Genomic DNA, 16929 nt, shown 5'->3' with positions numbered 1-16929 from the left:
ATTGTTTTTAAATAATTCTGATATAATCTTGGAGAGCTTTTCACTTAATAAATCATATGCTTTCATATAATAATGAAACACTCTCATACAATTTCAACCCTGCTGACATAACTAAACAAGTGAACAGATGTTCCAAATCTACCAATACAAAAAGAAGAAGAAACTGAGAGCTGGAAACAATTTTCGTCATCCCATATTCACTCTATTCACTAAGCTTGCCTTTGAGTCTCAAAGAAAATGCTTGTAAAGCCAAAAGAACTTGTCTAAGTCTCTGCTTGGATTCTTCATCTGTCAGCACACCCTCATCGTCAAACTTTGGTGGTGACTCGAACGCGTTCAGGAAAAATTCAGGTTTGTTAATGAAATGAAGATCAATGTAGATTCCTATATGTCTAAGGTGATAGTGTGATCGTCCTCCACCGAAGTTACCTCCAGCACTCACGATTGCTGCTGCTTTATCACCCCAAACATTTGGAGGTCGAGATGCCCAATCAATTGCATTTTTCAAGGGTCCTAATTAAAGCAATTAATTTGCAATGTCAATCCATATCTATATATAGTTACCATCCCATACAGATTAAAAAATAATTATATATGTATATTTTTATTTTTATTATATATAAACGATCGAACTCATTGAGTTGGTGTAACTAAGTTTTCACGGTAAAAAAAAGTGGGATACCTGTGACGGAGTAATTGTACTCGGGAGAAGCAAAAAGGAAACAATCTGCTTCTTCAATTTTCTTACGAAAAGCCTCCACAGCGGCAGGATAAGTTCCGTTGACCTCAAGATCCTCGTTCACAAACGGCAGCGGCGAGATATCCACGTACTCAATCTCCATTATTCCCTTTATAGATTCCTTGCATATCTCCATCGCTACGCCCAATTGCAATCATCAATCACAATTAATAGCAGCAAGCGCCAAAACTATATGGTGAAACAAAATTAATTAAAGGGGAAAAATGAGTGTACCAGCACTGAGGAGACCATAATTCCAGGAGCCTTTACGGAGGGAACCGCAGAGCGCAACGACCTTGATTACTGGTTGAGCTGCCATTGCCACTGCTGCTAATTGCTTTTCTACTCTAGATATTCTTATTCTTTTTCTGAATTTTCAGATAATATTTTGATGGCTTTTCATCATATACTCATATAGGGGAACTCAGAAGGCCTGACGGATGCGATGACGAACATTTAAAACTGAAAGGTACTCGTCATAATCGTCGTATGTATTTTCCCGTCTTTTTTCGTCCGTCTTTCTCATGAATCATTATATCTTTTTGGTTAGATGTCAATTTGAGAAGAAAAAGTAAGTGTTAGTAATAGATTAATCCTTAATTTCCAATAATTTCCACCTGATCTGAAGGGTATCAATTATCATCCACCACTTCTTTAATTTGTCCAAACAAAAAATGAGTCATGGCTGCTGGCTGCGATCATTACTCTATTGTTGTTGTTGCTTTCAAAATCTCATAGTGTTGGAGATCTTTCCATAAGATAAGAAGGACGAAGAACGCTAGCTGACGCTTAGTGGGTAATGACCTTTTTTCACTGTTCTATTATACAATAATTTCCCTTTTCCGTTTGTTTTAGGGTTTATATTTAGCTTAGGACTAAATAGGTCCAGCTTTTGCAACATGAAAGCTTTTATGCTTACTACTTTGTAGTATAAACTATTGGTGTAACTTAAGATTTATTGGAAGCATGATCTCTGAGCCAGCCAATAGGAGCTACAGAGTAACTTAAGATTTATTAGAATGAGTTGGAGAAGAAAGGATGTGTAGAGATTAAAACATCACACAAAGATGTATAAAGGTTTACCAAATGGATTGATTATAGTCACGGCCTACTCCACCCATAGGCTATAGCCTTAAATTTTGGTGTGCATACTCAAATATTTCCACATTCCAGAGCTAAACTTTTCTTAGCTCTCGTTCCTTCTCCCTTAAGTCCGTTTTCGCTGTTGTTTCCTCTCCACATCTAGCCAATTGTGCATTGTCTCTGCCTACTCCATTGCTCTAGACTTCTCTCTTTCAATTATGCACATTGAGCCACTTGCTCTACTCCAAGCCCATTTTTACTCATTAAGCTAACTCTCTCGCCTCCAAAAGTGATCTGCTAAGGTTTAAACTTAAATGGTTTTGATACCCGGATACAATTTCTAATTTAATGATGAGCTAAATTAGAATTACGTAAACTGTGTGCATCTATAAATAGGTTTTTTTTTCCGATCATCCCATCGTTGGAAAAAGTAGAACGACTTACATCTTGGTTTGGAAGACCGTAGACCGTAGACCGAAAGATCCAGTACTTCTGTGGCACTCATAAATTCAAATACATTTCTGCATCTAGTTTTTATTCTCAATAATTTGACACGATAGTTCTTCTGTAAGAGATGATAGTTTTTATTTTTAAAGTAATTTGATTCCAACAATTAATATTAGGAGCCTATATGATGCTGGATCATTAAGAACTAAGTTTTCGTAAAGTGGACAGAACATGGACTCGGTCAAAATTGTTTTACATTTTCGAAAGCAGAGCAAATATAGATTTGTAACTTATGTAAAAGTATGTTTCGGATATTTGGTACCGAAAACGGCAATTTGCATCGTGCATATTTCTGTTGTTTGAATTCTCAAGCTTTCGTTTGACTTTAAAGTTGTTTACCCCAAAAATCGGATAACAATTGAATTTACACGTGATTTTAAGGATATATGATCTAATTTGATATAAAATGAGAAATTAGTTTTAATATGGAAAAATAAATAGAAAAATAAATACAAACGCAGATTGAACAACTTAAGCCTCGCAAGGTTAAGTTCCTTTGAATTTAGATGGATATTATTGAAGACAAAATAGTATGAACAACGCTTAAAAAAAATGGTATCTTGTTCTCTTAAGTATGTCACAATGTCCTCCTTGAATTACTTCATTCCTTCTATATATACGGGGAGATAAACCTTTAAGACATTATTTTATAAAAAATTATGTAGACCGTTGGCTCCCCTTTTGACTAAATTCCGTAATTTCCGTCATAATAATTGGTCAATGGCGAGAATCACAGATACTTGTCATGTGAGTGGGTGAAGCTTTTCCCCGAGGCCGTTAGAAGCAGGATCGGTGGTGCCTTCGGTAAACTCGAGGGCGAGTATGATAGTTTTGTTGAACTTCTACTCTCGATGTCGAGCTTAGTTATATCGGTAACTTCGATCTCTTACGTAGGTACCGAGCCTTGAACCATTGTTCCAGATGCCTCGATCGAGCATTGAATTCGATTCTACCCGTATACAGATAGTCCCCTCGTTTTTGGAGAGTAAGCGACTAAAACCGATATGAACCCTCGGTCCTTACTTCGATAAATCGTGACGACAGGTACATGATGTAGGTGATAAGAATAGTGAAAACGTCTTGTCAGTCCGGTCTTCGAGGTATTAAATGTATGTCAGTTGACAGTCGGCTACCTCGGGAGATGAACCACCGCTTGAGTAACCTATAAATACCCTCAAATCTGTTTGTTATAACTTTTACGCTCAAATCCTTCTTGCGTTCTAAGAACTCCATCTTCTTCATCTTCTGGTTTTCCCATTGCTAAGTTCAAAGCTTCCCCTTATTAACAATCTCTTTCCGTTGTTTTTTTTTTATTTATAAAAATGGCAAAAACTTCAAAGTCTGTTCCTAAAAAAGAAACACCATCTTCTTCAAAACCTTCTGAAAATGCTGCTACTGAGGAACCTCCTCTGAGATCATACATCCCTACTGGGTGCCCTACTGTGGCTGATTTCAAAGTTGAGAACACGCCCATGGTACCTGATCGATGCGAACCGGTCTCGAGGTACAGATGTACGATCACGGATAACATCCTCGATAACGTTAAAGAGGATTGCAACTGGGCAGGAAAACACGTAGTGGTCCCTACCCCTGAATAATCATTTACCACCTACGTGGAGGGTTTCTTACGTGTTTATACTTACCCTTTCACGTTAGGTCCTCTAGACCCGGTTATCATAGCCTTTTGCAAAAGGTATGATGTGACGCTCGGGAAGATACATCCTTCATTTTGGAGGATCGTTATTCTGCTTCGATTCTTCGTGAGAAGGGTCGAGGGATGTCCATTCACCATCGACTATCTCACGCGCATGTACAACCCTCGACTTTTTCGAGGAGGGTTAATTAAGCTTGCACGCCGAGCCACCAAGACCTTGTTCTCGAGTATCGACGAGGATCGAGACCAGGGTTGGTTAGGAAGATTTGTTCGAGTGAGAACCTCAGACTTAATCCCGGCTGCGTACATTCCGTTCCCTGAGAAATGGAACATGAAACGTAAGTTTAGCTTTGCCTTCGGTATTTCTTTTATTGCTTTTCATTCCGTTTGATTTCTCATCGATGTAATGTGATGCAGCTGTTGCCCAAATGCCGAACCTCATTCCTGAACTTAAAGAGTGGGTCGAGGGCATTGCGACACAGAGACCTTACTCCGAGCGTTTATGGCGTGAGCTATCGAAGGGCCGATGGGAGGCCTGTAATCATGGTAAGGGTTTTTCCCTAATAATACATATGATCTCATTTTTTTTATCATCAGTCCTTGATCCGTTATATTCTCATTTTATAGGTTTAGGAAAGGACGTCGAGATAAGCCCCCCCTCAGCTGACGATGATATACATGCCGACCCCTACTCCGAAACAGGGTAAAGAGAAAAAGAAAAGAAAAGTTCTGAGTCCCTCTGCCCCTGAAAGGAAAAGACCGAGGAAACGGCTTGCGCAGAAACCTAAGAAAACTAGCGCTCGAGAACTTTCATCGGACTCACTCAATCGTTTGAGGGATGAGTCCGAGGAAGAGGAGGATTCTGAGTTAGTAGCCCGCGTGAGAAGCGGCTCCAAAATGCCTCGAGCCGTGGAGGCCGTAGAAGAAACAGTGGCTGAAGTCTCCGAGAGGGCCGAGATCGATTTGGCCAGAGCCAGTGAGGTTGAGAAAGAAAATGTGACTACCATATCCCGGTCAGAGGATAACGTACCCAAAGAGGCGCTTGGGGTGATTGACCTTTCCGGGTCACCTTCATTTACAACTTCTATGATAAACGAGGCCCAGGCTTTGAAAGGTAACCTTGGTGAAGGGGCCCAAGGAGTAGTCTATTCTTTCCATAGTTTCTTCGATGACCTAGAATCCATTTCTTCAGAGGATGTTACCGGTTTGGGCGACTTACCGGTACCAAAAGTGACAATGTCCCCGGAAACCGGCGGGCCTTCTTCAAGCCCTCGATTAGTGAACCAGTTCCCAGCTCCGAGTGTTGATCCTACTCGGAGGCAGGCAATTTACATGTCCATCCCGGAGGATGCTCGGGTTCTTTCTACCCCGGTGGGAATTGCCAGTTATGTTCGGTGCTTGGTGACCGAAGAGGATCAAACAAAAATGAATGAGGTAGAGGCGCCCTGCCTGTTCAACGAAGCTCAACAGGCGCTAAATCGGGTAATTTCGAATGCCCCTTGATTATGTACTTAGCTTTAATCATGAATAATCATAACGTTTTTCCTTTGTGTTTGTAGGCCTCGGTGCTTCATCACGAGGCTTTTCTTCGATACCGGGTAGAGTCAAAACATTTCGAGGCTGAGGCTCGGGAGCTTGCCGAAAAGAGGGATGCTTACAAGCTCCTTAATGAAAAATCTTAAGCTGAGCTGGAAGCGGCTCGTAGGAAACATACCGAACTGGTTGAGCAGGTAAGGAGAGTTTTTGGAGTTAGTAATGATGAGTCAGACTTAGTAGCTAACAATCCAAACTCGCAGGTTCAGAATAAACTTGACGTGATCGAGCAACTCCGAGGTGATGTGGATGCGGTCAAAGCCGAGACCGAGGAATGGAAGAAAAATATGGATTGCTTAGCCTCGGAAAAAGAGACTGCCCGGATACAGTTTGCTTTTGCTGAGATTCAGCTTCGGGCTGCATAGGAGAAGAACTTGGCGCATGCCAAAATGATCGAGGGACTCCAATATCAGCTGAGTTCGGTTGTTTCTGATTAAGAGAATCTGGCCAAGGAGCTCGAGGCTGCCAAGTCAGAAATTATTATGGTCCGGAACAAACCTGAAAAAAAGTGGCCCAGATCAAAGTTGATGTCGAGGCTATCCAGGAGCAGGCAAAAAACATGGTTAAGCATACAAGATGGGAATCCTGAAAGGAGACCCTCGAGGGAGTCCATGCTCAGAATTTCGACATATTGACCGAGATCGAAAACGCCAATACATGCGAAACCAATGCTCGGAGGCTAGCTTTTCCCGAGGAGGATTCCGAGGCATCTGAAGAGTCGGGCGAGTCCGGTGGTGAAGAAGAGCCCGTAGGCGACGACGTAGCCCTCGATGAGGATTAGGCCATTTTTTGTCTTTTGTACTCATTTGTTTGTTGAGGCCATTCGGCCTTTGTAAAAACATGCGTAGGGGCTATCCAACCTTTGTAAATAAATTTTGATATATATGTGTAAGGCCTTTTGCTTTAATTGTTTCTCAAATTTTTCCCTTGTTTTTTTATTTATCTTAACGACGGTCGAAATACCTTAGCATGAAATAATTATCTCGAAATGGCCTTAGCCTTTTAACTCGGGCGATGCCAAATAAGCTTCAGGCCCTCGAGTTTATTAACTCGGAGCAACCTTGGTCTTTTAATTCGGGCAATGCCAAATAATTTTCATGCCCTTGAGTTTATTAACTCGTAATGGCATTAGCCGTTAAGTTGGGGCATGCCAAATAAGTTTTATGCCCTCGAGTTTTATTAACTCGAAATGGCCTTAGACATTAAGTTCAGGCATGCCAAATAAGCTTTATGCCCTCGAGTTTTATTAACTCAGAATGGCCTTAGCCGTTAAGTTCGGGCATGCCAAATAAGCTTTATGCCCTCGAGTTTTATTAACTCGGAATAGCCTTAGCCGTTAAGTTCGGGCATGCCAAATAAGCTTTATGCCCTCGAGTTTTATTAACTCGGAATGGCCTTAGCCGTTAAGTTTGGGCATTCCAAATAAGCTTTATGCCCTCGAGTTTTATTTACTCGGAACGGCCTTAGCCTTTTAAGTTAGGCAATGCCCACAGTCCCCGAGTGCAGTGAATGTTCGAGCTCGAATTAAAGTGGACCTTGGGCTCGATATCTTTAGGGGACCAGGTGTAGGAAATTCCTTGAAAAATGCAAGTGACTTTTTTTAAGACGAGATGTTTATATGCAAAGAAGAGTCTCCTTTTTATTCCTATGAATAATAGTTGTACATGTATACACGTTTTATTCCAGGGCCCGAGTGATTTGAGCGGGCACGGTTCATTTGACCATTTGGCCCTTACAATAAATCCCGTTGATTGAGGCCCTTTAATCACGAAGTTGAAACGCCTTGTAAAATCTGATACCCGAGGATATTGATCCGATACCCGAGGATATTGCCCCCAGTGTTCGAGGTTGACTGATGAGAGGCCTCGAATGCTGTCGTGATCATTCTAAGTTAGCATGATTACTTGTTGCCTCGTTAAAAACCTTGTCAGAAAACCCATTTGGGACAAAACTGGTCCAAGGGAAAAATAGTGCAATGCGTGCTTTCAGATCTAGGATCTCGTATCATCCTTTGTAAGTTGCCTGCAAATGTCAATTTGAAATGTAAAAAAGAAAAATAGAAGAAAGAATTGGGGTCGTACCTTAGCAATAATATCGTTTTAAGTGAGATATATTTCAGTTGCATGGTAATTGCTCGCCGTTCAACTATATCTTTCTTTATTCGCCTCCATCAATAGTGCTATCTCAAATCCTGATACATCTTCGCGGCACCTGGATGAATGGAGTACTGCGAACTGTGAGCCTCCCAAAGAATCAACTCACGCAACCCATCTATGTTAGGCACACATAGCCTACCCTGCATCCGTAATACACCATCATCCCTAATAGTGACTTCCTTGGCATCACCGTGCTGAATCGTGTCCTTAAGGACAAGTAGACAGGGATCATCATATTGGTGCTCTCTGATGCGATCATATAAAGAAGACCGAGAAACCACACAAACCAAAACTCGACTCGGCTCGGAAATATCCAATCTAAAAAACTGGTTGGCCAAGGCTTGAACATCCAAGGCTAAAGGCCTCTCTGCTACCGGTAAGTATGCTAAGCTGCCCAAACTCTCCACCTTACAACTCAAGGCATCGGCCACCACATTGGCCTTTCCGGGATGATAGAGAATGGTGATATCATAATTCTTAAGCAACTCTAACCACCTTCGCTGCCGCAAATTAAGATTCTTCTATTTAAACAGATGTTGTAGACTCCGATGATCGGTATAAACCTCACAATGGACACCGTACAAATAATGCCGCCAAATTTTCAAGGCATGAACAATAGCTGCTAACTCAAGATCGTGGACCGGATAATTCTTCTCATGTACCTTTAACTGTCTGGATGCATAGGCAATCACCCTACCGTCTTGCATAAGCACTGCACCGAGACCAATACGCGATGCATCATAATACATAATATAAGACCCTGAACCTGTAGGCAACACCAATACTGGAGCTGTAGTCAAAGCTGTCTTGAGCTTCTGAAAGCTCTCTTCACATTCACACGACTAACTGAATGGAGCACCTTTCTGGATCAATTTGGTCATAGGCGATGCAATAGACGAGAAACTCTCTACGAAGCGACGATAATAAACGGCCAAGCCGAGAAAACTCCGAATCTCAGTAGCTAAAGATGTCCTGGGCCAACTCTGAACTGCCTCTATCTTCTTTGGATCCACCTTAATCCCTTCACTGGACACTATGTGTCCCAAAAATGCCACCGAACTAAGCCAGAATTCACACTTAGAGAATTTGGCATAAAGCCTCTCCTCTCTCAGCCTTTGTAATACAATACCCAAATGTTGTGAATGCTCTTCCTGGCTACGCGAGTACACCAGGATATCATCAATAAATACCACGACAAATAAGTCAAGATATGGATGGAATATGCTATTCATCAGGTTCATAAATGTTGCTGGGGTATTGGTTAGCCTAAATGACATCACAAGAAATTCATAGTGACCATAACGAGTTCTAAATGCTGTTTATAGAATATCCGAATCCCGAATTTTTGACTCGTGATATCCCGATTTCAAATCAATTTTGGATAATACCCTCGCTCCCTGAAGTTGTTCAAATAAATCTTCAATATGCGACAAAGGATACTTATTCTTGATTGTAACTTTGTTCAACTGCCTGTAATCGATACACATTCGCATAGTACCATCTTTCTTTTTCACAAACAGAACCGGTGCACCCCAAAGAGACATACTAGGCCTAATAAACCCCTTATCAAGAAGCTCCTGAAGTTGCTCTTTCAATTCTTTTAACTCGGCTGGTGCCATACGATACAGAGGAATAGAAATGGGCTTAATGCCCTGCACCAAGTCAATACTGAAATCAATATCCCTGTCGGGCAGCATACTCGGCAGGTCTGCAGGAAATATTTCCGGAAAGTCTCTCACTACCGGTACTGAATCAATAGTAGGAGTATCTGCATCAACATCTCTCAGAAAAGCCAAATATGACAAACACCCTCCCTTGGCAACCCCGACATTGCCAATGTCGCAATTTTTGCGTGATAGTCCAGAATAGCATGACATGGAGACAACTAATCCATACCCAGGATTATATTGAAATCAACCATACTAAGCAATAAAAGATCAACTTTAGTCTCCGGTCCCTCAATAGTTACCACACATGGCCGATGTACACGGTCCACAATAATAGTATCGCCTACCGGCGTAGATACACGAACAAATGAAACTAAGGATTCACGGGGCATATCCAGATAATGAGTAAAGTACGATGATATATACGAATAAGTAGAACCAGGGTAAACTAATATAGAAGCTTTCCTGTGGCACACTGAGACAATACCTGTGATCATTGCATCTGAGGCAACGACATCTGGCCTAGTAGGAAAAACATAGAATCGGGCATGACTGCCACCTGATCGGCCTCCCCCTCTTGGGTGACCCCTAGCTGACTGACCCCCACCCCGAGCTGGTTGGGCGGGTGGTGAAGTAACTGGTGTTGAAGTTGTAGTCTAACTTCTCTGTTGCACTGGACCTCCTAAGCAACGAGGACATTGTCTCCACATATGCCCAAATTCCCGCAGTCAAAGTAGCTCCCTGGTACTGGTGGTGGTGCTGACTGAATTGGGCCCCGAGAACCAGAATAACTACTAAAGCACCTGGTGAAAATGAACCTAAACTGAAGGAGCACGGGACGAACTCTGGGCTGGCAGGGCACTAAGAGATGAGTGACCTTGATGAGAACTATATGAACCCTGGCTAGATGATGCACCATGGTGAACTGGATGACCCGTCCGAGCGTGTTTGTAAGGATGACCCCTACTGTGGTAAAACTGACCCCCGGAAGGAACACCGCTGAAATCACCTGGACCACGAGGCCTCTTAGCCTCCCTATCTCTACGCTCTTGGCTACGGGCCATCTCTATCTGCCGAGCAATGTCAACTACCTCATCAAACGTAGCACCAGATACTCTCCCGAGTCATAAGTAACCGTAGCTGATATGTAAGGCCATCAATGAACCTCCTAATCCTCTCCCTATCAGTGGGAACAAACCAAATTGCATGACGAGCCAACTCAAAAAATCTCATCTTGTACTAAATCACAGACATACCATCCTGACGTAACTGCTCAAACTATCTGCGCAACACCTCTATGCAAGTCTACGGTACAAACTTCTCCAAAAAGAGAATAGATAATTCCTGCCATGTAAGTGGTACAACACCAACCGGCCTGCGCCTCTCATAAGTCTCCCATCATCTGAAGGCAGCTCCAGAAAACTGAAAAGTAGTGAACGAGACCCCACTGGTCTCCAAAGTACCCGCTATCTGAAGCATCCGCTGGCACTTATCCAGAAACCCTGAGCATCATCTGACTCAGCACCGCTAAATGATGGAGGTCAAATCTTCCCAAATCTCTCAAGTCTTCTCTGTTCATCATGTGCCATAACGTGGACTACTGGGGCCTGAACAGCTGTTATCGGCTGGGCTGGTAGTGCCCTCGGTATCTGAAGTCCCTGTACCACCTGATTTGGAGTACGACTAACAGGGGTATGAGTACCTCCCCCAACCTAAGAAGTGATAGGTGCGTCCTGAGCCGAAACCACCTGAGCAAGGCCAGTGCAAATTGTCAATATCTGGGCCAAAGTCTCCTGAAGGCCTGGAATCTCAATAGGCACAGCTGGTGCCTGAGCTGGTCCTATCGGCTCAGCTATATCTGGAATCTGTTCCTGAGCTGGAGCAACTGGTGGTGCTACAGGTGTTGCTCCAACTGCTGTTCGAGCTACACCTCGACCTCTACCTCGGCCCCGGCCTCTACCACAGCCCGGCCTCTCACGGCCCTAGCTGGTGGCACTAGTGGCTGACCGTCTGATCCAGTAGTACGTATTCTCACCATCTGTGAGAGAATAGAATAACAAAAATTTAGTTTCCGGAATCAACAAATTCGCACAACAGAGTACAAGAGATTGAAATTTTTCCTAAGGGTTCAGCAACCTTTCGAAGATAAGTACAGACGTCTCCGTACCGATCCGCAAGACTCTACTAAACCTGCTCATGACTCATGAGACCTATGTAACCTAGGCTATGATACTAACTTGTCACGATCCAAAATCCTAACCTGTCGTGATGGAGCCTATCTCGATACTAGGCAAGCCGACAACCTCAATAAACCACAATTTCTTTTAAATACAAAAAACATCGTAATTAAGTTTAAGAGAAAATCTCACAAATACCGACACACACACTCCCAAAACCTGGTGTCATTGAGTACATGAGCATATATACATTTCAAGTCTAGAAAACAAGGTCTATAATAATCTGAGACCAAGTACAATAAACAAAAGGATAGGGAAGGAGAGACAAGGTCTGCGAAACATGGCAGCTATATCTGAATCTCCAAAAAATTGACTGTGTGAAAAAAATCAACACCCACTGTATCCGGGATCACCTGGATCTGCACACGAGTGTAGGGTGTAGTATGAGTACAACCAACTCAGTAAGTAATAATAATAAATAAAAAACTGAAAGTAGTGACGAGCTTCTCAGCTAAGTTCAAATACAGTACTTTTCAATATAAAAGAGTAGGCATGCTTTCAAGTTCAACATTTAAGATTTCACTGAAATTTCATATCATGTTTGACCGAAATAGAAAATAATATTTTTCCGAAATTTCCAAAAATAGTGATATATGACAGCTGAAATGCAGTAAATAATGAAATCAATGCATCCTCTCATAGTAACAGTCACTCAGTCCTCCCATTCACTCCAACCTCACAGTCACTCTTTCCTCACAATCACTCTTTCCTCACAATTACTCTTTCCTCACAGTCGCTCATTCCTCACAGTCACTCATCAATCGACACTCGGCACTCGCATTCAGTAGGTACCTGCACTCACTGGGGTGTGTACAGACTCCGGAGGGGCTCCTTCAGCCCAAGTGCTATATCAAGCCAATCATGGCATAAATCAATGAACATGCTGCAACGTAAAACCCGATCCATAAATATTCTCACAATTAGGCCCTCAGCCTCACTCAATCATCAACCTCTCCAGTCTCCCAAGCTCTCAGAAATCATGATAAGCAGCCCCACAATAATGATATGATGCATCAATAATGAATAAGAGAGACTCAGGTAAAAATGTGCAAATAGAACTGTAACTGTGTGCAAAACAATACTTTAGCCAATAATTTCACAAGTACACGACCTCCGTGGGTCCCAACAGTGTAAACATATGATTTAAACATGATTCATAGATCAATTTTTCTAATACGAGGAAAAAAGTACAGATATCAATAAATTTTTCAACTACACAGTTCCATGGAATTGACCAAGTCATAATTCCTACGGTGCACGCCCACACGCCCGTCACCTAGCATGTGCGTTACCTCAAAACCAATCACATAAAACATCTTCCGGGGTTTTATACAATCAGGACCAAATTTAGATCTGTTACTTACCTCAAACCGTATAATTCTTTATTCTGCAATGTCTTTGCCTCGTGAATTGACCTCCAAACGCCTCGAATCTAGCCACAAATAATTCGATTCAGTCAATAAAATTTATTGGAATTAATTCCATAAGAAAATATTAATGTTTCATCAAAATCCGAAATTTAGCTCAAAACTCTCCCGTGGGGCCCATGTCTCGGAACCCGATAAAAGTTACACAATCCAGAAGCCCATTCAACCATGAGTCTAACCATACCAATTTTACTAAAATCTGACCTCAACTCGACCTCCAAATCTTCAAATCTTATTGTCAAATCCATAAGTTCAAATCCCCGATTTACACTTAAAAAACATGTAATCTAGTCGGATTATTCGATGATAATTCAATATTATGAAGTAGAAATGATCACAAGTGACTTACCTCAAGATTTCCAGTGAAAACCTCGCTCAAAATCGCCCAGCCTGAGCTTGAAATGCCCAAAAATGGCAAAAGCTCGGAACTCCTCTGTTTTTGTACTGCCCAGGGGTTTTCGCTTCTGCGGGATTTTGTGCGCATCAGCGGACACACTTCTGCGAGGAGCTGTCCGCTTTGCAGATTATGTTTTCTTTCTCCATAACTGGTTGTGTTACTGCTAATGGTCGAGTATGTACTGATATTTATAGAGAAGGAGATCAAGGTTTGCATGGCAATCACGTGTTGATTCTTAGAACCTGATTATGTAATTTATGGTGCTCAGCAGCAGTCAATATGATATTCAGTGAATTAGATCAAGTGATAACTGATATTATTTCAGTTTAATAATTGAATTTAAAAAATGAGAAAAAAGACAAAAGGTATATTATACTAGTTATATTAAAAAAAAGGTGAACAAATATTTACTATATCAGTTATTTTTTCTTATTGTATAAAATAAAGAATAATAAAAAATAGTAAATATAATTAGATTATGAAGAGAAAAAGAATATAAAAAAACAAGTTAAATGAAATTAGAAAAGGAAAAACGAAAAAAATAAGAAGAAAACGTGAAAAGAGAAAAGGAGAAAAGAAAGAAAAAAAGGAAAAAAGAAAAGAAAAGAAGCATTGAAATAAAAAAGTATTGGAGAAAAAAGAGAAAATTCCCCACAAAAACTACTATGGGTAGGAAATGTAATTAGTTTGATGGGTAAAAAAATAAATGGGTAGGCAAGGGTAAATAGTTTTATTTTTATGGGTAACTGTGTCATTCTCCCTAGTTAAAATTTCAGGCCCACTATAATTTATTTGACTTGAAAATTTATATGTTTCGGTTTGGAGAATTTCAAGTTTACTATTGGCATAGTTGTATATATTTTGAGATAAATAAAGTCGAAACTTGATGTTGCCAAAGTGACTTCTCTTCTGAAGATTTATTTATTTTGGAATATAAAAGGTTGTGTATGTGTAACCTATGTGAATATTGATCGGCCCAAAGGAAGTTCAATATTTAACAGAATTGTATGTGCATTCTTGTGGTAATAAACACATGATGATTATTTGATTTTACGTGTAAATAATAATTCGGTCCAAAGGAAGATTTACTATTCGACATGTTCTTTATTGTCAGTGTTTGATTACTACACCAAGATACCACTCAAAGATGAAAAATTAATGGAGTGACCGGTACCTTGAGATGAGGTTTACCTTTATTCAAATTTATTTTCATTTTGATTTTAAGTATATGTAAGCTTATTTTGTTATTTATTGTTCTCTGATTTAGCTGAAATTACTCCTGCAAATATTACTGCCAACAACAATTCAATTCCTTTGTTGAATGTCGCTAACTTCAAGTCATGGTAAGAGTATCTCAACATAGTTCTCGGAGTTTTGGATCTCGATCTCGCGTTAAGGATTGGTTCTCCACCACCTCTTAGAGATAAGAGTACCTCTAATGAAAAGAGAGATATGGAAAGGTGGGAGATATCAAATCGCATGTGTATGATGATCATGAAGAAAGCCATTCCAGAAACATTCAGGGGCACTATGTCCGACAAGGTTAAGATGGCTAAAGAGTTTATGGCTAATATTAAAAAAGTATTTGTCAAGAGTGAAAAGGCTGAAATTGGTACACTCTTGACAAGTCTGATTTCAATGAGGTATCAAGAAAAAAGTAACATCAGGGAGTACATCATGCGAATATCTCATCTTTTTTCTAAGTTGAAAGCACTTAAGTTGGACTTCTCTGAGGACTTGCTAGTGCATTTGGTTTTGATATCCCTTCCACTACAATTTAGTCAGTTTAAGGTGGGCTATAATAGTAAGAAAGAGACTTGGTCTCTAAATGAGCTCATCTCACACTGTGTCCAGGAAGAGGATAGACTGAAGCAGGAAAAGATAGAAAGTGCTCACTTAGCCGCTGTACCTAAGGACAAAAGGAAATACATGAAGAGAAATAATAAGGAAGCCGTGGATACAACACCACAAGAGAAACAACATTATGAACCAATTACATATGGTTGTTTCTTTTGTCAAGCTGCAGGTCATAAAAAGAAGGATTGTACCAACCATCATGCATGGCGTGCAAAGAAAGGTACACCTCTTAATTTTGTTTGTTCTAAGGTTAATTTGATTTCGGTACCAAGACATAGATGGTGGACAGATTCTGGTATAATAACTCACATCACTATGTCTATTCAAGGTTGCCTAAACTATCGAAAGCCTAATGATGGTGAAAGATACATCTACAATAGTGACAGCAAGTCGGTGAAAGTCGAAGCAATTGGAACTTTTAGATTATTGTTAAGAACGGATTTTATTTGAATTTGAACGACACTTATGTTGCACTATTTTTCTTGGATGGAATTTGATTTCTGTTATTATATTAGATAAGTTTGGTTATTTTTATGAAGAAAATAATTAGTCTCTTTCATAATTCAAAATTGGTTGGTCCCGGTTCTTTATTAGGTTATAATAATCTATGCTTACTTGATATGATTGTTTCGTTCAATGAACATTGTATGTTAACATAACTGGTAATAATGGTAAATTAACCATCCAGTAGTCAGTTTCTTTATGGCACGAGAGAATAGGTCATATCTCTAATGGAGAATTAAAAGACTTCTGTCCAATAATAGTTTCTAGGCAGAATACATTGATTGCCCCTTAAAGTTATCATCTCTTTTCACTTAGACACTCTATCTTAAGTTTGATCCATTTGAATCCAAGGCTTTATTGTGTCATTTAGACACAAAATTCGTAGGCAGCCAAACACAAAAGTTGCGTGTAATTCACACGCCATAGTGACGAATAAAATGAGGACACGTGGATTTAACTTTTAAAAATTAAAAACAGTTTGAAAATAAAATAAAATATAAAAATAAGGACCCCACCCCACCCATCGTCATCTTCTCCAATGGACTAGTCATCAACCATGTTTGCTCGATCTCTGAAATTTTCACCAGCTTCCACCTTGAGCAAATTCTGTTCCATCAAGATTCTTTCCCATGTCATTCCAAAAAGCTTGCAAAAGCTCAGATTATTTAATCGTCTCAAATACCATGAATTTCCAAAAAACAAAAAACGGCGAACTTGACATACGACCATGGAGGCTCCGCCCATTATGAGCCAAATTTTGCCATATGTGAATCAATTAGTGATCTATTTTTGCTTAGTTCTTTTTTATTAAGGCTATACTGTTCCGAGGCAAATCTATATTCGATAGTGGTAGAAGTGGATCATGGTAAATCGAGATCTGGTTGTAATTTTTTTTCTTCAAAATTTAAGAATAAATATAGATAGCATTTAGATTTGAGAAGAATCTTACATTTTGTTTGATTTAGTAGAACTAAGTTTAATCTAATTTTGTCCTTGAAACAACATGGCTTTGGGGAAGAAAGCCACACAGGCACACACACACAATGAGGGACAGGTTGATCGGGAATCCGATAGAAGAAAAAAGAAGTATGCAAAATTCGGTGAGTCC

General features: G+C 40.4%; 2 protein-coding genes across 2 annotated transcripts; one reads left to right on the top strand and one right to left on the bottom strand.

Annotated features, from left to right (window-relative positions):
- Positions 1-23: 23 nt before the first annotated feature.
- On the bottom strand, positions 24-2003 carry LOC104108972 (NAD(P)H:quinone oxidoreductase-like). The gene is made up of 3 exons (XM_009618137.4): positions 974-2003; positions 683-877; positions 24-513 (listed from the first exon to the last, which is right to left on the bottom strand). Exons 1-3 carry the CDS (start codon positions 1056-1058, stop codon positions 203-205), a joined length of 591 nt encoding a protein of 196 aa, XP_009616432.1. The 5' UTR covers positions 1059-2003; the 3' UTR covers positions 24-202.
- On the top strand, positions 1157-15835 carry LOC104108970 (uncharacterized). Its single transcript, XM_070181732.1, has 3 exons — positions 1157-1208; positions 14728-15537; positions 15646-15835. The coding sequence occupies exons 2-3, from the start codon at positions 14913-14915 to the stop codon at positions 15765-15767; spliced, it is 747 nt and encodes a 248-aa protein (XP_070037833.1). The 5' UTR covers positions 1157-1208; positions 14728-14912; the 3' UTR covers positions 15768-15835.
- Positions 15836-16929: the final 1094 nt, after the last annotated feature.

The sequence above is a fragment of the Nicotiana tomentosiformis genome, chromosome 1, assembly GCF_000390325.3.
Source record: "Nicotiana tomentosiformis chromosome 1, ASM39032v3, whole genome shotgun sequence".
Classification (NCBI taxonomy): domain Eukaryota; kingdom Viridiplantae; phylum Streptophyta; class Magnoliopsida; order Solanales; family Solanaceae; genus Nicotiana; species Nicotiana tomentosiformis.
Note: the sequence above shows the minus strand (reverse complement) of the source record. Positions and strands in the feature narration are given on the sequence as shown.